The 24,566-nt window shown below is 30.8% G+C and overlaps 1 protein-coding gene across 1 annotated transcript in view; it reads right to left on the bottom strand.

Moving 5' to 3' along the window:
- Positions 1 to 87: 87 nt before the first annotated feature.
- LOC148623944 (vacuolar protein sorting-associated protein 54-like) overlaps positions 88 to 24,566 on the bottom strand; it is a 36,146-nt gene continuing 11,667 nt past the window's right edge. Inside the window, exons 9-26 of the mRNA XM_088566261.1 lie at positions 23,576 to 23,702; positions 23,034 to 23,141; positions 20,846 to 20,907; positions 20,172 to 20,268; positions 17,198 to 17,328; positions 16,124 to 16,259; positions 15,434 to 15,565; positions 15,095 to 15,144; positions 12,343 to 12,425; positions 10,624 to 10,656; positions 10,306 to 10,360; positions 9,684 to 9,789; positions 9,113 to 9,200; positions 8,117 to 8,238; positions 6,708 to 6,788; positions 5,856 to 5,963; positions 3,451 to 3,545; positions 88 to 2,977 (exon numbers count right to left, since the gene is read on the bottom strand). Coding sequence (XP_088422387.1) covers positions 2,875 to 2,977; positions 3,451 to 3,545; positions 5,856 to 5,963; positions 6,708 to 6,788; positions 8,117 to 8,238; positions 9,113 to 9,200; positions 9,684 to 9,789; positions 10,306 to 10,360; positions 10,624 to 10,656; positions 12,343 to 12,425; positions 15,095 to 15,144; positions 15,434 to 15,565; positions 16,124 to 16,259; positions 17,198 to 17,328; positions 20,172 to 20,268; positions 20,846 to 20,907; positions 23,034 to 23,141; positions 23,576 to 23,702 — 1,717 coding nt within the window. The 3' untranslated portion in view covers positions 88 to 2,874. The remainder of the gene's footprint in view (positions 2,978 to 3,450; positions 3,546 to 5,855; positions 5,964 to 6,707; positions 6,789 to 8,116; positions 8,239 to 9,112; positions 9,201 to 9,683; positions 9,790 to 10,305; positions 10,361 to 10,623; positions 10,657 to 12,342; positions 12,426 to 15,094; positions 15,145 to 15,433; positions 15,566 to 16,123; positions 16,260 to 17,197; positions 17,329 to 20,171; positions 20,269 to 20,845; positions 20,908 to 23,033; positions 23,142 to 23,575; positions 23,703 to 24,566) is intronic.

Genomic DNA, 24,566 nt, shown 5'->3' with positions numbered 1-24,566 from the left:
CAAAGTGGTCCCACTTATAGCTGTGTGTATATATCAAATAATAAAGGCAATCTTCTCAAACAAAGATCTTAGCACAATTAACAACAATTTCATCAATAAAATGTTTATTTTTCTCTTCAATATTGTAACAATAGACTTTACCTATATCAAAGAAATCATGATAAATTTATTCAGGTTAATGTAGAATTACACAACAATAGTACCCAGCACATAGAAGCATCTGATGAAATAGACTTGTATGTTCAACTTTATAGCAGACAGTTTACTGACAGTTAATTACCATTCTGCTAATGTACCAATGACTGATTCAGAATGTCAGTATAAATGACTGTGTTTCAGCATGTTTAGAGGTGAAAAATGTTTCCAAAAGAGAACAGAAGTTTTAACATAGATCATATCAAATTACATGTGCACTAAAGTAAAAAATGCTGAATTAGTATTTCAAAAATAAAGGAAAACAACTGTACAGCTGGTATTACAATGTTGTATCTGGATTAAGGATGGTTGTTTTGGACTTTCAGTGGTCATTCCCATAATTATAAAAATTAAAAAAAAAAAAAAACAACCACAGACATTGCAATACAGTTTCTTAGGACTCAGAAAGCACAGGTCAAGTTATAGAGAATTAACATCAAATTCACCTGAATTCTCCATTTATATTAAACGTGTCTGCATAAGTCTCCTAAATGCCCATAAGATCAATTTATACTAGAATTTTAGTATCATTTACTATTTTTAAAGCAAATGACACACAAGTATTTTGAATATAATGTGTCTTCAGATAGCAGGGGTGGATCGAGGATTTTAGAATGGGGAGTGGGGGGGGGCACAGTTAAAATTTTGCAGAGTGGAGCAAGGCGAAAATTTTTTGACGTTAAATTTTTGAAATATTCTTCTAGAGTCTGTGCAATGTAGATATCTTTGTGGTAAAATTAGTGAGAAATTAAAGTTTCAACCTCAAACCACCTAAATCTACCACTGATAACCCATGCTCTGCAAGTTTAAGGGGGGGTGCACACCCGCCATGCCCCTGCCTGAATCTGCCCTTGGATAGATCACCTGATGATCTGTGATTAAAACGGAATTCCATTCTTCTATAAAATTTGCTATATTCAACAGTTACTCGTATAAAATAATACAAATCTAAACATTTAATGAATTGTTTTCATAGTAATTCCATTGGTAAGAATAAGAATAGTTATGGGTATTGTATCAACAAACATTTGTTACTTCCTGTGGTATGAAAAGCTGTCTACATTGATTGTAAAAATCTGATTTTTGTGTAAATAATAATTCAATGGTATTAAGCAATCTTAAAGCTATAAAATAATCATTTAGGACATTATTGTAAATTACAATGATATTTTCTGAAGCTAAAAATGACTGATAAAAGCAAACTGATGCATATTTTCAAATTTCATTTGATTTACATTTTATTTTGGAAATTTTTTTTTATAAAAGAATTCAATTATCCAATTGAGATGAAATGGAGAAAAAACTTTGTATAGTTCCATATAAAAATCAAATAAATTTATCAGGGCAGGTGGCACATGATGGTTTCCATTTATAAATTGCCAATTTAAATGTTCATGATAAAAGGACCAAAATAAAAGTTGACAATGATCTGATATACCTACTAGATTTATAATCAATTTAACTCATAATACTTTCTTTGTAATTGTCTAATATGAGTTATGCACAACCTACAATCAAGCAGATTCTTACATTAAGTCATTGAAAAATGGATGATAGCTGAAAGTGGCCAGATTGAACAGGTAGAGAGTTCAAAAGATTATTAAAAAAAAAAATCAATTAAGCGTACCAAATCAAAATACAGTAAATATTTTAAAAAAATTTTCCTTTGTTTTATAATTCTAAATGAATTTTAAGGCTACAATCGATAACTTCCCTGACTTATTTGATACCTATTCAGGTTGGATGGACATTTATTGTCAGCCTCACATGCGATGCTCGGTATGAATTACACCCGTTTCAAAATGCAGTATTCTAATGCTTTCTTTGAGCAAAAAAAAACTGTTAAAAGAACAGAAAGTTATATTAACTCTTAAGGGGTTAGCATTTAATAATAAAAGTAAACTAAGAAAAATCTGCAATCTTTAATGTGTATTTTTCAAATGCTACTCACAAAAAAAAAGAAATGATAAAAAAAAAAGAAAAAAGAAAAAAATTGCAAAGAATATTAAAAAATTTATGATCTCATACACAACTTCTCTCTCCTCCTCACAGTCCATTCTACGTAAAAAAAATGTCTCTGACTGAAAAGTGTCAATGTAAGAAAGTTTGAAATTTCTGAAAAATTAAAAATAAATGCATAAATACACAATAACAGGAAATCAATTTGTATCATGTGCCACCCAATTTTACCTTTATATGGAAAGGTACTAAATTTATTGGAAGTTACCGTAATTGACATTTCTGGAGATTTCTAGTAATATGTACCTCTGTAATTGATTTTAATATGCTTAAATCCAATATTATTTCATGACGTAAAAACTGAGTTAGGTTAGATATAAAACAAGATTTTTTTCTATTTAAAAAAAATAAAGAACTGAAAGACATAATTGTGAACATACACATTGCTTTCTTTCAAGAATGAGCACAATATCTGAGATATTCAATTTGCAGCAATATTTTAATTGAAGTTGTGTATTCAAGGATTATGGTTGACAGCAACATGTTAAAGGAGGCCCAAGCCCATGGTTAAAACAGTTCTAGCAGTAACAAAATGACAGAGGAATGATCAACAACAAATCCCTACCACATAACTTAAATACTATAAATAGAAACAGGAAGAAAATAAATTACAACAAAACAAAAAACCAAAAAAAAAAAAACTCCCTCAATATACTGTTGTCATACGCCGTCCCATAAATCTGCCATTTCATTTGATAAATGTTCTAGTCCTCGTAAAGTTTTGTAAGTTCCTGAATAAAATGCTACATCTGATGTCACTAACCTAAAATATAGAGATAAATATGGAGATTAATAACCAATATTATCCCATTATAAAGAAATTCAAACAAAAATTATTAAATGTTTTTATCAATTGACTTCGTTGATAATAGATCAGAAATTATTCATGCATGAAAAAAAGAACTCTAAATAACCAACATAAATAAATCAATAATGGCTGTAGATAAAAGTTAATTAAATTAATAAAAACAAAACAAAACAAAATATATTGAGATTTCTTGAATATTGTCTGTAATTGTTCTTTCTGATCCATTTGATTCTACTGTATGTTTGTATGATATATTAACACAGCAGAAGCTTTTTTCCCCCCAGACTTACTTCCCTTATTCAAAATATTGAATTGACAAAAGCATATATCAAATATTTACAAAATTTACACAAGAAATTCACCATGATACTGAAGTTCTTCCTTTAACAACTTTCAGGATATAAAACTGTTAAAGTCAGTTATCTTACCCATATTGTGGTCCACCATTATTTCTCACATCTAATTTAACTAACTGTTGCCGTAACAATGACTTGAAAGAGGTATTAATTCTACCAAACAATATCTGAAACACATTAATAATAGTTATGATAATAATATAATAATAATACCAAACTAGTTCCAAAACCTGTTAACAGTATTGGGTATCTCTCTGGAACAACGAGGAACTACAAGAAACATATCTATATAGATTGAATACCTGAAGATGATAACTAAAACAGTGATGTAACAACATAATGATGCATTATTAATAAAGTTAAATGCAATTTGAGTACAAATTGCATTATTCCTCATAGACAAAGCCTAAAATCACATTAATCCATCTAGCTGTTTAGGAGATGGCAATTCAATGGGTGCCCTTACTATTCATCAAAGCTAATGAAAACAGTCCATTTATCTCCTCTGAGAAACAAATTTGAACTTGGATCAAAACCCATAATAGCAGATGCAAAGTGACATTAAGTATTAATCATGCCATGAACAGTTCATAAGGTCATCCCAGGGACATGAGGAGCTCTAAGGATACAGTAACAATATGATTACTCCAAATCATCCACCTCAATTAATAATAGCAAAGAACCAGTCATGTTATCAAAATGAACACCTCAAATTCAGTAGAACTGAAACAGTTTGTACACAATGGTATCATTAAATAATCATCATAAAATCCATCCAATTGTTGAGAATACATGTAGCAAAACAACAACAAACAAAATGGCAAACAGAAGGACAAACAGGTGACCATCCTGTCTACAACATACTGCTCTACTTTAACATAGGAATATATAAATGAAAGAAATAAACTAGCAAGGTCACAACGTATCCTGGCTTTCAATGGATTTTAATTTTCAATCCTTCAGTGGGATTACCTAAGTTTGGAGTTCTCCAACAACTAGAAATTCTGTGATCAAGCTCACAAAGATAGTACCTCTGACTCAAATGGAGTTAAATGTAAAGTGTAAAACCCTTATATTGGATTATCTCCCTTTTTTTGGCCTTCATCGGAAATTATGTTCCTTCCTACACATCTACATATGATGCCCAATAAACATTTTGTTAAAATGCCTTGAGGAGTTTAGCAGAAGTTAGGCTTATAAGAAATGTAGATAGACAGATAGACAGACAGGGTGCTCCCTATATACCACAATTTTTGTATATTAATTTGAGCTATTTAAATTCCCCACTAGCCTACCAAAATTTGTATTAAAATTGGAACTGGTCTATTTCAACTAGCTGTAACACTCAGTTTTATATGTAGCGAGTCATTTCGCTCCGATTGCCTATTTGCCTTGAGAGTCCAAGGGTCTGGGAATTTTGACAGTCCAAGCAAGTCATTTTATCAAACTTCAGCAGACGTTTGTGTCAGTTCAGATAAAAAATAAACTTAAAAAAAAACCTATTTATGTAGTTATTCTAGGATAAATATTGGAATTTGTGTTATTTCATCACATTTTACAAAATATCAGAACGAGTTAACGTGGACGTTCTATCATGTAAACAAAACATCGTTTCTCGCGGACTTTATCATTCATCAAATCGGCAAACAGCTGAAAATTTCCGAGTAATGAAAAGAACATTGATTATTTATGAAAGAAAATTGTAGGTACATTTTGTATATTGATTTAAATGGTCAGTTGACTTCTGTGTTTAAAAAAGATTCAAACATAAATTAATAATTACAAACTACGACTGATTTGCAGTCTCAGTACCAAGTGCTTTCCCTACCTCTGAAAGATCGGCAGGAAAATGATGGACTTGTTGATCTTTTTCTTAATAAATCAAGTAATAAATGTATGAAAATTCTCTGAGTCACTTTAATTAATTTTTATGTGCAATGGGGCTGCATGTGTACCATTATTTCAATTATACAATCAACTAATCAGTTACAGGTAAATCACAGAGAGAGGTGGCAGCACATTGGCTATAATTGGCACACACCTGTCAATTAATTTCCAATAAACAATTAGGAGACAGTTAGACAGGATGTTTATACACTATTGAAACCAAGCAGCCTGTAATTTATAAGGGTTGACAATTTTTTATGTCGGATATTGGAAAATGGCCAACGGTTATTTGCAAAATTTGTCGGTCAATAACCAACATTTTTTACTGTTTCTGGACCCTTGCCTGTGACAATTCAGGCTAAATAGATTCACCCCAATTAAAGGAATAAGATGGTACTTTATATTTTTTTTAATAAGAAACTTTTATAAAACATAAATGTATGACATATTTAAAACAAAAACAAATTAAAGTATTCCTTTCACAAGTCGAATCAGGGGAATGGGGTGAACAAGAATAGGAGCTTAATGACTCAGGTAGTGAACAGGATATTGGGTAAAATGACCCAGATTCAGTTTTATACAATAACTACCTGCATTTGATTTTCTGGTAGGATTTCTATCACAGCTTCATGCATCTTACTAATGTGTTTACAAATAGATCTAAAGCAAGGAGAAGGCATTGGTGCCTTAACTTCCCACTACAAAACAATTGTCATATCATTAATATTAAATATTAGCAAAGGAATATAATGACAAAACATTTAGCAGAGTTATAATAAACATTGTTTTCTACCATTAAAATAGAAATTATCATTAATTTAACATCTTTAAGCCTAGAACTGCTTACAGTATTACTTTTAACTTTCACATCAAGTATAAAAATGAAATACAATGATCTACTAAGGATACTCCTACTTGTCATAACTAAAACAATGTCACAACAATATACTAAATCATTCTGTCTAGTAAAAGCTGAGAAAAATATCAGAAAAATTGTAGTTACTGTATATGACTTAAAGCCCCTCTTACGGGCAGGATTTAACATTAACCTTATTGCTTATGCATAGCTAATACTGGTTACTAGTATGAAATAGGTGATACAACTTGGAAAGAATTACAGTAAAATACCAAATTCAGCAACAGGTGGGGCAGATTTTGAAATAACTAAGCATGTATCTCTATTTCAAATAATTTATTATTCCAAAAATGTGACATCTTTTCAAAACAAACTACAAAAGTAAGAAATTTCTAAAGTTGATTTTAAAATCAATTACTGAATGAGATCAAAGTATGTGTGACGAAATGTTGATGATTTCTGAGGGGGGGTCATTATTCAGAATACTAATTGATAAATACATAATTCTAATGCTTTCTTTGGCAGGATATGATGGTATAGAAATGTGGTTGTAAATTTAGATCAAACTTCATAATGGTGATCCTACCTTGGTTATCTGTCCTTGTATTGCACCTTCCATCACAAAAACAAGTTTATTGGTAATTTCATCTATATGGTTATTATAATCCTGTCAATTAAATGTAGACCTTTTTATAATTTCACATTATACAATGTATATGGTGTGGAATATTACAGTTAAAGATAAAAAGGGAATTCTACTACATGTTTTTTTCCATCCCCTGAACAAAAACCTTGCACTCTAAATAACTAAACGTTATTTTTTTTCTCAGAGCGAATGGACTTAGAAATGTTTTGCATTAATAGAACATTAAGTGTTACCCTGCCACTTTATTATGAAAAATAGGGGTGGCATTACAGTGAAACTGGACCCTCACAAAACTGCTCTTCCCTACAAACCAACCATATTTAAAAGTCTCGGCCAATATACCTTAAAACCTGTGTGCTATGTCATAGACCAGCCACCCCCTAAAACTGTACATCTGCCAGTTTTTCACAGTTTTAGTTACAAATTTCAAGTAAAAACAACCTCTCAATTCCGGCCGCCCAGTTATTGTAGAAACTGTAAATGATTACGTAATATTACGTAATTAATAATTCATTCACTAACTGGTTTGCATTTCATTAATGGACCGATAATAATTGGAGGGGACAGTAGTTTAAACAACAAATTTAATCCAGATATCACATTTTGTCACTGGTTGGGTATTAATTGGTGTGTATACACATCAGGCAATCGGGGTCATTTAATAGAACGATCGTTGAACTGTCAATTAATGTGACCTGCACCCAAGCCAAAACAATAAAGGGGTGAAATTATTAGACTTTGTTGATAGGTAATTTATGAAAACAATACAAATGATTAATTACCATCGATAGCCTTTTGATTTTTAATACACATTCTTTCAAAACTGTGAACTTTTTGTCGGCAGTTCCGTTTGTAAAATCAAAACATTTACAAATGATGCAAGCTTTGAAATGTAATAAAATTGAATTGGCATTAAACATATCTCGACCAACAAACTGACAAGGTGTAGGGTTATAGAACACATTAATGGAAACAACTCTTACATTGCTATTTTTCACTAAATCGGCCAACCCTATAAACCGGCCATTTCCTCTTGTCCCAGTGGTGGCCGGTTTGGAGAAGTTTCACTGTACTTGAAAACTACAGTTTGGATTTTGCTGAAAATTGAACTTAACCAAAAACTTGTATTGTATGGTAAAAATTCATTGATTTGTTCTCAAGTTATTGTCTGGTAACAATTGAGGGATGGACAGACGGACACATAAATTTTTGGAGAGTATCACATTCATGTGGCCAGGTATAAAAAGGAAGTCTATAAAAAAGTGATGAATTGTACAAAAATAATATATATTAAGCAAATAATTTAATAAATGCGTTTACAAAATGAAAGTCTAACCATTTGTACCTACTTTATTAGCTTGGTCTAAATGTTTTAGCATGGCTTTACTTTTTGTAACTAGTCTGTCTTCAAAATGCTGTCTAACTTTTGGCATGAAAAAAACTATAAGCTGTAAGCATCTGGAAGCTAGAGCTTAAATAGAAATATAAATCCTAATTAGAAAAAAAAAAAAACAAAGAAAAACAAATTATTACTTGCATTGAATACTGACTGAAAGAATATGTGAACATACACTTTTTTATTCACGAATATTTACAGGCAATAAGAAACAGAAAGAAATTTGCTGGGTTTCATATAACAAAAATTCATGAAAATGTAAGGGGAACAAAACAATATGGTAAATAGTAAGTTAACTAAGTTACACATCGTACAAATATTCATCTTAAAGCTGAATATTAAATTCCAAAATGTTGACCTTTCTTTGTGACAAAAAAAAATCAAGGATGGACACGCATATACATGTATGTAGGGACTGCAATAAAACTTGAATGTCCGCAGTACCTAAAGGTCCCTACAGAAAATAATTTCAGAAGGAGAGCAGGCTGGTAGGACAGAAAGAACAAGGGAAAACTATGATAGGGACATAATTATATGCAAAAAACTTGAGCATGCCCACATACCTGATAAGCTTTTAAAGTGTACATAAAATCTCAAATAGTAATCCTCCTTCATGCATTTCAGTAAAAGATGGTAACCAGTAAAAGAAATTAGAGAAACAAAAGATGTCAAACTGGACTTTCCTACATAGAAATTACAACTGTGAATAACAGTCAAAATCCCTAATTTCGTAATAAAAATGGCAGTCACTTGAAAACAGCACAAGTGACATTGTAAAAATTGAACATGACCTAATTCTTGTCACATGAAACAACATATTCAAGTTAATATAATCATTATTTTCCTTTGGAAAATTTGTTTAAAAATCAAGACCTTATCTGTTTAAGTAAAAAGTGGATGTAAGATTCTAGACAGTATCAACAAGTATCTAACAGAACTTTAAACCTACCTAAATTTTTAGTGGAGATGGTTTTTAATCCCAACAACTGTACAGCTCCAGCACCTAATATTAACTGACATGTCCGAGAGTTAAATGTCTAAATATAAAATTACAAAATCATTTAATATAGTAAAAATGTTTTATTTAAAGAAAGGATACAGTTTATGACAAAATGTTTCTTTTCTGATTGATGGTGTAATACATTACATAAAAACAATAAATCACAATCTAACACATTATAACTTATATTGCTAAAGTTTTATATCATTACTTTACAAACACTAGACAAAACTATCTTTGGAATATATATATCTTAAAAAGACAAGAAGTTTTTTGAAAGAGGTTTAGTAGATGCTATTGACAATCTAAGTCTACAGTTTAAAACTTGCTATGTCTACAAAATATACACTATAAAATCAATGGGACAAAATTAGAAGATGTTATTTATCTTATATTGTCAATTGCACCTTGAATACTACTGTTTCTTGCTCTGCTGTATAGTTAATTCGAAAATAATGATAAACAAATAATCTATTCTGTTTTGGTGTTCAGATATTTATTCAATACAGCTTAGCTCTACCTTTAATAGTTCTACTAGTCTAGTCAGCAGATCTGGAGCAGCTGAAGGAATGTCATCAACACACTGACAATACTCTACCATCATCTTTAACAACATCAAAACCGTGCTTAAAAAAGAAAAATATGTCGTTAATTTTCAGTCTGTTACTTTCTAAATAGTCACGAAGAGAATTATTTATTATTAACTAAATTCTAAATTCATACCACTTCCTATCTAAGCAACCAAAATGTAATCATAATATATACAGTCATTTACCACATGTAACTTTCCTTTGTGATATCTAAAAAATACATTGATATGGAGTTGACAAGATGTCAATACAAAAACAGACCACTGACTAAACAATGAATCTGGACTCAAATTTGGACAATGAAAGGAATCATGAAGGAAATAAACATGTATTATCTTTTGGCTTTCAGACAATTCTCTTCCACAGCAAAAATGCATAATACAAACAGATTTCTTTATTCTTTACCATGTTTGTAAAGAAACTCCAAAAAGTTCCAAAAATTATACCTGGAGGTAAGATAGATAACTTTTTATAAAAGGTATAAATTATGACTGTATCCCATACACAACAAGTGGGAGCTCATAATCATTCTTGTTTTCAGCTTCTACTTACCCAACAACTGTAAAACTTTCCTGCCCCACTTTAAGACAATCAAAAGGTTTTTTATCTGAAATAAAATAAAATTCATTTATCTTGCAGTGCAAAACAAAATATTTCATCACAATACTGATGTTAGAAACAACTAAAATATTATAAATAATGTAACCAGCTTGGGAACTAAAATCAAGACAGTAATATAAAGAAATATGAATCACATCTCAACAGGACAAAAATTAAATAACCTGGAATCACTAAAATGTTACAGCCTTATAGCTCAACTACTTATTGCCTCTTAAGAAATATCAATTTTAATTTAAGACATAGATTTACCTTTGTCCTTTCTCTCTGGAATACTTAAGGTACCTGTAATAAAAACATTCCAGATCTCATGGCATATAAAAATAAACTACATAAAAGCAAGCACACAAAAAAGAATACTCCTTGCTTTACCTGGACTTGTTAGAACCTTATAAAGGATAATCTTCTCTTGCAGTGATCTAACACAAGTTGTCTCCCTTTGTGCACATCTATATAAGATGACTAACCATCATGTAATATTTTGTCAAAATCGTTTGTGTATATAGGAGTTGTACATATAAAACCTAAGGTTGATTATCTCCCTTGGCAGATATCAAATATTAATTATTTTCCTTCATGCACATCTACACACATGAATGATGTTAAAAATAGTTATAAAAGTCCATTGTGATTAAGAGGAACTGTGCATATAAAATCATAAAGTTTGATTATCTCCTGTTGCAAAAGACAATAATTATTTCTAATCTTAAAAAAAATCATATTAGTCCATGTCATGTTTTAGTTGCATTTGCCAGATTTAAAATTTTAAACATTTAATTTGGAATATCTCCATTTGCTTCATGTGATGCCCAACAGACCAATAAAATTTCATAAATATCCAGTGGTTAAGGACAAGTAGCACTAACATGATATGTGGACAAACAAATGAACAGGACAGATAGGTTGATAACTACATACTTCCAAAATCTGTTTGACGGGGTGTAAATAGAAAAAGGGACAGACATAGCCATTAATCTTTTCATGAAACAAGATTCTATAACTTTTCTTTAGAAAATTATTATAAAAAGGACAAAACTTTTAAAACAATCTAAGTGCTGTTTTGGATCCTTATGCATTTAGTAGTATACACAATAAGTTTCAAAGATTATATGATGAAAAATAAAACTGTATCATAAATTTGCATTTCTGTATAATTTAAAACTGTTTTTTTCTTAAATGTTAAAACTGAATGCTAATCTTTACTACTGATTTCAGAAATATGATCTGTAGATCAATGGTTAGACAATATCCAATCATAACCACATTTACAAATTTCACGTATTTTCAAAAAAATTTCAACCTGCTGGAACAAAAATTAGCAATTACATTCACAAACTATTTTACAGAATTTTATATTTTATTTATTCATACAATTTTAGTTTAGAAAACAATTTCCAAGATACATAAGATTTTCCAAAACAGACACTTTACATTAATTTGAATTTTCCCACCAATTTGCTAAGAATTACTGATCTTCACTTCCTGTTTATTAATCACAAACTATTAATAAAAGGATGATGAATTTAAAAAATAAGTCAGTTAAAAAGAACATGCTTAACAAATCTAATGTTTTTTTTTGCATATTCTCAAAAAGTTAAATTTCCTAAATGCATAGTTTTTACTTATCTTCTTTCAAGGCCAAAAAAACGTAGTGTGATTTTGATTTGAAGACTAGATCCTAATTTTATTTGCAGCAAGGATAGAATACTTTTAGCTGAATAATTGCCAGAAACAAATTTACAAATTTTGAAAGATATTTTAATTGATATAAAAGGAATCACATATGGACTATATTCTGTGTACTGTTGAGGAACAATAGAGAAGTTCCTCTGATAAACCAGTGATATAAGGTATTTTGATCCTAAAGGATAAAAAACACCAAAGTATGACTAGTGGTAGCTGAATACAAAAAGTTTGCACTACTTGACTCAATAAAATTGTAAGCTGAATTGAAATGAATAATACAAGTACCTGTTTTGGTAATATGGTCAACAAGATCCTGGAATTCTGCAGGTACATCTGCCTGTTTCCATCTTTCATTGTCCAATATTAAACTGCAAGAAACAAAGAATTTACTATAGTTTCTAGGTAAAAGTAAAACAAAAAACACCAATGTATAAAAATTGTATCAGAGCAAATGGATTTCTGTGAAAAAAAAGATTTACAGGGTGCAGCTTGATACAACTGTTGATGTTGGGACACATATAGATACAAGCTCTTAATTTGGATTGCTATTTAATATTCTGACCAGAATAATACTGACCGCAAAAAAAGTTGCATTTAGATGTAAACTAGAGGCTCTGAAGAGCCAACATCACTCACCTGACACTATAAGCAACATTCTATTTTTGTAAAAACAGCTATGTTTTTTTTTAGAATAAAAATTCCTGATGTGTATACCTAGGGAACACTCCTATCAATTTTTATTAAACTCTGTCCATAAGTTTCTGAGGAGAAAATTTTTAAAAGTTATATTATTAAAAATAGCAAAAAAATGGAAAAAGGGCAGTAACTCCAACATGGCACAATAGATTAACACAAAAATTTGACCAAACATATATTTCATGATGCAGAACACTTTTATCCCATGTAAAGATTTGACTTAATCTCATGGTTTTGGATACATATAAGAAAAACTTCTGACTGACCCTTTTGTTTTAATTTTAGTAACTTCTGCCATGTATCTCTACAGATCAAAAATCCCCACATCAGTTATATGCAGAATGCCTTAAGGAACATTCATACCAAATTTGATAAAAATTGGTCAAGTAGTTTCAGAGGAGACGAATTTAAAGAATAAACATTAAAAAAATTGAAAAAAAATGTGGAATAAGGGCAATTACTTCAACATGGTGCAACAGATTAACACGAAAATTTGACCAAGACAGATCTCATTATACTGAACAATTTTACTTCCACGTCAGAATTTAACTAAACCTAATGGTTTTGTAGATACAGTCCCAAAACTGATTCGTGTTACTATTTGACAAATCGATAACTCTGACTAATTGATCGCTGATGGATTGATAATCGATGACCAATCTGATCACAGATATAATGTAAAATGACAGATGATTGGTTCATGAAAATTAAAGAATTTCCATTGGAACGAATCCCGTACACTACCATACTGAATTAACCTTAAATTTAAGATATAAAATCCAAATTTTGTATTTTGCTAAAAATAATGTAAAAAAAAATAATTAAATGATATTTAAAACTATTACATTATGTAATATGTGTTAAAATTGATTAACAAAACAATGAATACTGTAAAATACATTGACCGCTATGTGGACATGTTATGAGATCACAGAGTTAATGGATCAGTTTTACGGATCGATGACCGATTACAATTTTATTTGAGTGGATCAGTTCTAGAAATGTATACTTCAAAAACTTCTGACTGACCCCTATGTTCTATTTTTAGTAACAGTGGCCATATTTTTGGACAGATCAAAATCTCCACATCAGTTCTATGGAGAACACCCTAAGGAACATTCATACCAAATTTGGTTCTAACTGGTCCAGTAGTTTTAGAGGAGAAAAGTTTTGAAAAAATGTAAATGAAGTCAAGTGATGGCGATAGCTCATATGGCTCCTTGGACCAGGTGAGTACAAATAAGTAATTTATATAATGTTGAAGAAGTTCCTATTACAAACTCATTTGGACCTTATAATCTAAAAGGAAAGAGACATAACCCTTTTATACCATCAAAACATTCCTTTTATAGTGTTGAACCTTATAATACAATATCAGATAGTTCCATACACTTTTATTCATGCTATTGTTTAGAATTTTTTTTTATAGATTTCTAATTCCTGATTAATGTTGTTCATAACCCTTCAAGAGCAATCCCAGTCTAACCTTTGTGTTATAGAACATAATGTGCAAACATATCATAGAGATTTTAATATTTATACTTGAGTTATGTATTCAACCAATTATTTGAAAATGGTTGGGACATTACCCCTTAAAATCAATACTACCAATCTTTAATTTTCCTTGTGGGTTTTGAAACTTTTGTCAAGATTTACTTACAATTAAGTTATTGCATGCTTAAACACAGTACTAGCCATTCAGCTGAAGTTACATTCCTAATTTTAAAACACTCCTATGAAGGGCTGCTGAGACATGACAGACATACCAAGGTACAGACAGTATTGATGTCTAAGGAGGTAGCATTATAAAGAGAAATCTAGGGAATTAAGATTCAAGCGGAATTCAAAGGAATGTAATCCAGAGTGAGAGAGTAATCAAAGGAATCAAGGTTATAGCAGTAATAAAAAGAATGTAATCCAGGGACAAAGACCGGGCATGGAAAACAGACAAACACAACAAAGAACATAAAATAACCAAAATAATACATAAAAAGTAACAAAAGTAAATGAGCAACTTGGACTCCACTATAAACTGGGAGCATGGACCTGGTGTACCGGTAGGGTAAGTGTAAAACATATTTTAGCATATATCTTATCTTAAATGAGCAAATAATGTATCAATACAGACAGGAGATTTGTATCAATACAGACAGAAGATTTATATCAATACAGACAGGAGATTTGTATCAATACAGACAGCAGATTTGCCATCCTGAGTTACCCATGTGTGAGATAAATGTGGATATAAATGAGTTGGAATTCAGTATTTTCAAAAGCATTTTACAAAATCTCATGAAATGGAAGAAATTCAATACCTTTTATGACATCCTTATATTCTTACCTTAATTTTTGCTTCCTGTCATCATGAAATTTATTAACAAACTTGGTAGCCTATATTAAAGAATGTAACAAATATAAAACATTAATTACACCACACAGAAACAAACTTTTATATTAGTTAATTAGTTTGTATACAAAATTTGCATTTTATTCTCAGTTTTAGAGTTTCACCACAATAAAAAGGGATAAAATTAATATATAATTTTAATTCAAATCAAACTTCTATAATTTAATTCTTTTTTCTCTGACATAACTGTCTTCTCATAAAAAAATAGAAGAACAGAAGAAATAATACAAAGCTTGCCATAAATCTTAATTACAGTAATACTATTAAACTAACTTGTGACTGTAGGCTTATACGTAAGGATGTACTCCTCCTTCCACAAACTTCTTCACAGTCTGTTACAAATGCCTCTACAGTTCTAGATAACTGGACAAACTCTGTAGTAGATAATCTCTCTAAAAATCCATCCTGTAGGAAGATAATAACACATTGTCATGTTAGGTATACCCCCACTGGTACACAGCACCCAAAATTGCTCAAAATGTATGCTCCATCTACATAAAGTCACTCACAAAATTTGAAATCAATTCATTCATTGAAAGCAAAAATTTTTAGACAAAAATTCTGTCATCCCACATATTGAAAAATGACAACAAAACAGTACCCAAAATTGCTTGCAACACATGTCCCATTAATGTAAAGCCACAGACCAAACTGAAACCCATACACTAGTTTGGAGCCATTGGGAGCCAAGATTATAGCAATGAAATTTGGATGGACAGATGGAAGAAATGATGGACAAACAAGTTAATTCCAATATACAACCAACTAGTGAGTCGGGTTATAAAAACTGCTGCAGTAATTCACAATGTATCTTGTAAGGAACACATTCCTATCTGGCAGTTGAAATATTGTACTGTCATAAAGTTTATGAATATGAAATGGTTATTACTGGAAATACAGGAAGTTCGGAGTATCAACACTCAGTCAAATCTAGATGGAAAGAACTCCAACATCAGTGCTTACCTTTGACCTTGCAACAATGACCTTGACAGATCTATCATGGGCATGATCACAGATGGCAAACATCATATCACAGAGTGCACTATGTACCCTTGAGTATTCTTCTTCTGATATCAGCATATCAGAGACATCCTCACTTCTATAATACACAAAAATACTAATAATAAACATAGCAATTAATTTTTGTTGTATGTAATTTTTTTAGTATCTAAGTTTTCAAATGTGACTTTATTTTGTTGTGACTTTAATAAGTTGTTTGACTCAACACAAAGAGCCATAAATTTAGCACCACATCCGATCATATATTGGTTATCTCCTGATGTCAGTAGCCTTTTCATTTATATCTTGGAGGCTATTGTAACAATATTAATACATGCCTGGACCTGTGTCACCATCATATATTTTTCAGCATATAAGTATCTTCAATATGTATATAAAACACAAAGCAAGTTAAAAAAACACTGTGTAGGTTACAAATTACCTAAAGAAATGTACAAATGATAGCATATGCTGATACAAAAATGGCTAAAAGCGGATGAACAGACAGAGGGAGCGGAGTGGTTACCAGGCCTGCTTTCACTGATGGTGATGCAGGTTAAAAGGTATATGTTAAAGGACCTCCAGATTAGTGACTTCAATACATATTTGTCAGAAATATAGGCCAAATATCAATCCAAGTACAGTACCTAAACCGATCTGTGCAACAAAAATTGTGATTGGTCATCGGTCACCGATCAGTTTCCGGTCAGTCATCAATCCTTCAAACCAATCCATTAAACCGGTGATTGCATCATGTGACCACAGAGCAGTCATTGTAATTTACAGTTTCATATTGTTTTCTTGTCAATTTTACACATATTTAATAATGTAATAGATTTAAACATCAATTTATACTTTTATTTTACATTTCTTTTATTTCAAACAGATCTTACACCATTTTACATAAAAAAAAAAACTGTGATCTGATCAGTCACCGGTCATCTATCCGTCAAATCGTTGCACGCATAGGTTCAAGGACTGTACACTGTACTTACAAGAATTGGCAGGGGCCTGGTTTTGGAAGATTTCAATGCTTACACTGAGATATGTAAATGTGAAGCCTCCTCCAAGGGACTTTGTTTATCTTCAGTAGGAGTTACTACTGGACTTGGAGCCTTAGTTTTACCAGCAGAGATCCCAATTACATCACCTATAACACCCTGGAATGTCTAAAATAAACAGTACATAGTGAGTTTTATGTCACATGACCATACCAAACCAGTTATTATCAAAGATGTCGACTATCTTTGTAATTGACTTAATAGTTGGTTTTATACAAATACAACAAGGAATTGTGTACTGAAATTCATAACATTTATTAAAAGCAAAAAACAAATACCTTGAAGACAACTTATTTAAAATAAACTTTTTTGCAGGTGTGTTCAAAGAGACAAAATAAGAGATGTACACCTTCAAAATTTAAAACATAATCTGTGAAAGTTTCTTTTAATTCAATTCAAAGGCGCAGGAGACGTAACAGAAAAGAAAAAAGGTACCACACTGTCTAGAGGAAGTAGATAGCAGGACAGACAGACCTATAACTATTTACCGTCTAACTGTAGGGCTTACAAAAGGGGATATAAACATTTTAACAACAGCTATTATTACTCTATAGAGATAAAATACTGTTTCTTTATCAATTGTAGTACTATTTAAATAGCTTTTCAGGGCAACAGCGTTACTTCGAGTTCATCATAATATTACAAGTGCGCTCATCAATAATAGTTGTGCCGTTTTACTGACGCTCAACCTTTCTGCGGCGTTTAACGTGATTGACCATAACATCTTTCAATCTAGATTGGAATATGCTTTTGGTATATCAGGTTCTGCTCTGAAATGTTTACTTTCCTACCTCCGAGATAGGACTCGGCGTATAGCTTTTGGTTCCACCCACTCCAACGTATTTTGTGCTGTATGCCGCAGGGCTCCGTACTTGGCCCTAAGCTATATTGTATCTTTTCTAAGCCAATTGCCGAAATCTGCTGACGTCATAACATTTTCTATCAATATTACGTGGATGATACGCAGATCTATTTAGTATTCATACCTCTATACAACTGGAAAAATACATTGAAAGGAACTGAGGACAGTCTGTCCGATACAAGTTCCTGGATGTGTGTAAACATGCTTAAACTGAACGAGGACAAAACATAACAGATGCTTTTTGCTCCGAAACACAGAGTGAAGAATTTGAAGGATTATCATCTCACATTTATATGAAACATCATTACAAGTTCTGACTGTATAAAAAATCTGGGTGTTCATTTTGATTAGACTCTGTCAATGCATCAACAAGTCAGTTCAGTGTTAATATGTAGGCCGCATACATTCGTACATCAACGAGGAAACATGTAAAACTTCAGTCAATTCATTTATTATCTCATGATTGGATTATGGCAACGCATTACTCTATGGACTACCAGCGTGTGTCATTCAGAGACTACAAAGGGTTCAGAACACTGCTGCACAAGTGGTAACACGAAAAAAGAAACACGAACACATTACTCCAACACTTGAGTTTCTCCATTCATTGCCTGTACAGTACAGGGTACAAACCAAAAATTACGGCAATAGAAGATTCGATAAAGTGGTGGCCACCCTTTGAAATGCATTACCAAAGAACTGCATAATGCAAAATCAGTGTCTATTATCAAAAAGAAGTTAAAAACTCACTTTTTTCGACAAGCATTTTTAAACCATTAATTTCGTTTCAGTGATACATAATGCCATAGACATTTGCTTGCTTTTGATTATTGAACCTTTGTTTTAACTGGTGATATGTTTCTTTTATAATGTAGCGCATATATTTCTTTTAAAAGTTATTTTTTTACTGGGAATAGTTAATTTTTTATACGATTTCAAATTTTAAACTTCTATTTGATAATTTTTAAATAGCAAACTTATTTTAGACTTTTTATCAAATTTATTATATCAATATACTTACACTCAATTTGACTATGATTCAATTATATATATTCTAGTTTTTCTAAATATTTCCTATTTATCAACTTTACTTATTAAGTAGACAAGTTTTACTACTCTGATCTATTTTTGTGACTTAATGTATTATATTTTTATTAGTATGTATATTTTTAAATACATGACGTGATGTAAAGCGCTCCGAGTAATATTTTTAGATTAAGCGCTATAGAAAAATTGTAATAATAATAATAATAATAATTATAACTCTAAGAAGCATATCTACAAATCTGGCCCAGTGGAGCCTGTTTTATGGTTTATTAGGATCATTGCATCATTGAAAGCTTCATTTCATCTGTTATAATTTTTGAGGTAGCAGCCAAAAAACTTCAAAATGTCATATTTGCCGTTCAAGGGCAATAACTCTAAAGAAGAGTCATCATAAAATTTAGTCCAAATTTTTTCAATGAAGACTTTTGTAAAGCTCTTCTTGTCACCTTAATCTTTCAAATAATGGGATTAATACCTCATTTTATTTTTGTATCTATTACAGCCATTTTATTTTGACTATGGTCTGTCGATATGTTGAATACAATTTTGAAATTTGCTACACTTATCCTATAAAAACAATAAAAACTATAAATTATCACATATGATTAAGTCTGCCATGAGGTAACAAGATAATTATACTTTTACAGTTTATTTCAGGCCAGCTAGACATAATTTCTAAGGCACTCCCTCGTCCAATATTATGGTGCCTCAATATGTATTTGCAATACAATATTAATAAAATAACCACAAAAATCCACTACCCTCATCATCTTTTTTTTTTTTGGGGGGGTGGGGGGGGAGGGGGCAATAAATAGGGAAAAAGCAATGCTTACCTCTGTGATTAGTTTTCATGACGAATGGCATGATAACCAAAAAAATGACTTTTAATGGCCTTTGGTATGTAATATAAGTTTCCTTAAGGTTGTAAATAGCTTCATGATTTGTCTGACACTTCTAGAGATCACATACCTGTGACAAATTTGACTGATTATAAGCTTAAATTATTATAAATAATCTCTTATCACATAAGAATCAGAAATACCTGCGCTCTTTTCAGAAGAACAAGAATATTAGAAAATATCTTATTGAGTAGTTCCATCCACTGCTTGTAATCTAACATTCTCATCTGATCACCAAGACTGAAATCAAACACATTGTAAATAATAAATAAGAAGCACAGATAAAAAATACTGAAAGTTAGTCATTTTTAAGACGGATTATGGATAGTAAAATTCACAAGGGTGTCATAAGATCTTCCTCATTTAAGGTTCAAATTTAAATAACTTATGACAATTAACATTTAAATCACAGTTATCAAAGAGATCTTATCTATATAGCTTAAAAAAAAGCGACTTTTAAGAATTGATTTTTTTTTTGGCCTTTTTTCACACTCAATAAACACAAATGATTGACAAGAAAGACAACTCTGACTCAAAAATTAAACTCTTGAGAAAATCTTTAGTTTAATCAATAATGAGATACATGTAAAACTGATGCTGATAAAACACTTTTTCCATATGAAAACCAAGCATATACTAATTTTAAAAAAGATGATGGAAATGCATTACCAGTACTATTACCTGGTATCTAACAGCAAACAGGTGTGATCATTTAAACCAGTAAGAAAAATGCATGAAATATCTAAATCTATTTTTTTTTCCAACACAACTAATGAAGTTTTATAATGTGAAGTAAACTAGCTGTTATCAAACAAACCTAGTAACATTATCATCTGAAGTTTCCACATTGTCAGCTTTTGATACAGCTTCCACTACAGTCTATAAATAAATAATTGATAGCTTGCACAGTTAATGTGAGATCTACAATCTATAAATAAATAATTGATAGCTTGAACAGTTAATGTCAGATCTACAGTCTATAAATAAATAATTGATAGCTTGAACAGTTAATGTCAGATCTGCAGTCTATAAATAAACAATTGATAGGTTGAACAATTAATGTGAGATCTACAGTCTATAAAATAATAATTGATAGCTTGAACAGTTAATGTGAGATCTATAGTCCATAAAATAATTGTAGATAGCTTGGACAGTTAACATGAGATCTATAGTCTATAAAATAATTGTAGATAGCTTGAACAGTTTACACTACAACTACAGTCTATTGAAGTATTGTTTTCAATTTTCAATTGTGGTATGCATTACAACAAACTTTGGAGCATTTTATGCCATGTGAATTGCAAAGAGGTTTTTGAACCTGCCTAAGATGCTCCAAAAATGAACTACAGTCAAGACACGATACATAAAAAATGAAAAAAAAAAAAAACAACTCTTTTCAAATTCAAAGTAAATATTGAGCCTTTTTTTTAATCAGTTTTTGCTTGGGATCATTATAATCACACAAGTAGACCAATAATGTCTCATGGCCAAACTAGATTTAACAAAATAATCATGCTGTCTTAATTAACAGCCAATCAGAAGATATGTCATTAATCAAATTAAGTTATCATTATAGGTTGTATATCTGTAACAATCAGGGGCTGCTCTGGTTTCCAAAATTCTGTCGCCAGAAAATCGCCAGCTGCCATTTTTTGTTGCCAGTTTTCAGAAATTAGAGCCAAAGGGTGCCAAAAAAATTATACTTTTCCAAAAAAAAAAAAGACCATGTAAGTCCATTGATGAATTATCTTTGTCAGTTCATCAAAATAACCTCTCCATTCATGGCATGCATGTACCCAAGATTCATTCTTGATGCATGTATAAAGCAGGTTTTTGGCTCTAGTCTGTCACTTTTATATGCATAAAATAATAAAGTACTACTTCAGAAACAGGTATTTTACTTCTATCAAAGACTTTATATTACTATTCTCATGTAGTCAATGATTTTAAAACATGTTCTAATACAATATAATTATTTTTTTTTATATTTTTAACAAACTTGATTCTTTTTCTCAAGTGATAAAATTTCTATCAAACTACATTTTGCACCATGGACCATTAACTGTGTCCTTGTTTAATTATCTTGATATCTGAATAGCATTTCCTTAATTAGATTTTGGGAATCCCAATTCTATTTGTTTACCAATTTTCCCACCAAAAAAGTCACATGGCAAAAGTGTAAACACATGTCATCCATTTTCTTTTACCAATTCTTCCATTTCGAAGTATTTAGACACTTCCTTGTGGGATAATCATTGTTAATTGGATTTAATTTATTCTGTTATTAGATAAGTCTGTTTCTGAATGTATTACATTGTTAAACAGGGCTGTGAAACTCGAGTGTAGCCATGTGCACATGGCCTTAATTGTGTTTACCTTTGACCAGATGATGAGAGTTTTGATTGGCTCAATAATATATTTACATTTGTTTGACACCTCCCATGAGGATATTGTCAGTCACGGTCGTAATTACCTTTAATTGCTATCAGTCGTAAATTGGTCATAGTCAATTAACTCTGACCAGGTGTCAACACAAAATTAGAGATTTAAGATTTAAGATTCTTTATTTCACTCAGACACAAGTTATGTGTAACATGAGGATATCTGTTGCTGATAAACTTCCCGTAAATTTTAATTTACAAAACCTATGCGCCAAGAAAATCGCCAACTGACTATTTTTGTCGCCAGATAAAATAAAAAATCGCAAATTGCAACATTGGCGAAGCCCAGCGCGACCCCTGACAATATCTACATTATGTTGGATGATGACAAAATTAAAAAACCTCCAATGATGGGGTGTTATACGTGCAAGATGTGCTGTCAATTCTTTCTTTAGACATAATGACAGATTTTCTACAGAAGTGGAATGTGAGGTACCACTCATATTTGAACCTTCAAAAATTAAACTTTGAATTTTAACTTTTAACATAATTTAATAGAGAAAAGACAAACTAATAACAAGTCGAAGTGACTAAAGGTGAAGAGAGAAACATATCCATAATTACCTGTTTTACAGCAGCTCTTATAGAAGTGAAGGCTTCTTCTCTGTACATATCAACAAAATTAGACTTTCCTTTTCTTATCATTCCAAATACTAATGAGACTAACTTCTCCTGAAACAATAGATATCATCTATAAACCACACTTATCACAATAATGCTACATGAAGTGTGTATATTTGATAATGGTTTAATAAATTTAATTATTTGGTAAACATATCAAAAGAAATATGTTCCTTTTTAAGTCTGACGTAACACAATAAGTTGTAAACATGAGAAAGACACTACTATCTAATGAAATGCATCGTTGATAAACATTTTTCTTGAAAAATCCTACAACAACTTGTTAAAAAGATATAGACTAATAGTCCAAATATTGCATTGTTTTATTCTGTAATAACCAAGTTAAACGTCATACCAAACTTGCTTAGGGTTCCGCAAAAATTTAATTCAGTAAAATAAAGTACCAGTATTTTGACACCAAATCGCAAAAATTTCATTACCCAAAAATTACCGGTTACACAGTATATCCACACCCCAAAACTAACCTCTTCTAACAAAGGAATAGTGTCTGTTACAGGTCTATTTAAATCAGCTGATATACACTTAGCAAAATCCTCCTGTAACATTTTTTCTATCAAATTCTCCATCTCTGCCAACTGTGAACCTAAATGTCTGTTTAAAAAAAAACAACAACAAAAAAGTACTGAACAAGTATATTGGTATGTCAGAAGCAAATATAGATTTTCAATAACAAAGAATGTGTTTGAAGAAGTAAACACTAAATATCAAGCCAATATTTCATAATCATTTCACAAATACCTTCAATTCAACAGGTCTAAATTTGTAGAACCATGTATGTAAACAAGATTTGTTTATTCAAAATGTCAGTTACCTCCCTTATAAATTTCAATCTTATAGTTCAGTATATTTTCCAAAAGTTATGTTTGCAATAGTTATAGAAAATAATATTCCTTTTATTCATTTATTTCATTTATTTATTTCAAGAGGATTAGTAAATACACTAATCTTCCCTGAGGCCCTCAACAGTAAACAAATACAAAAATCAATAATACATATTTTTAAAATACATGCTAACATACAGAGAACAAAAACATTATCTCTGTTTGCTGAGTAAATAGCATCTTAATGTTTTTAAAAAATTTGCAGTTTTAGGAATTCTTATAATTGTTGGTAGGTTGTTCCACAGAGTTGGACCAGTGTAACTAAAAGATCTTTTAAATAAATATGATTTAAAACTTTGGTTACAACAATACTGAATATGCAACATTTCACCTCATAGTATGCGATTAATGTAAAGAAGCCATTTAACATTTATAAATTCTATGGAAACATTCATATTTTATCCAAATAACAATATCCTTCTAAACTTGGTGATAGATAGAAACTAAAAAGATTTAAGATTTAAAAACCGTAGTACATGTTTATGTAAATATGTTTTCTCAAATTTTAATTAGTGGGGGTTATTTAAACTTCAGAATTTCAATTAAGTTTGAAAGAAACCACCATCAAAAGTGC

The sequence above is a fragment of the Perna viridis genome, chromosome 2 (genome assembly GCF_037379345.1).
Source record: "Perna viridis isolate PV_CMFRI_1.1 ecotype Kerala chromosome 2, ASM3737934v1, whole genome shotgun sequence".
Lineage (NCBI taxonomy): Eukaryota > Metazoa > Mollusca > Bivalvia > Mytilida > Mytilidae > Perna > Perna viridis.
This window is presented reverse-complemented; position numbering and strand designations above follow the sequence as displayed.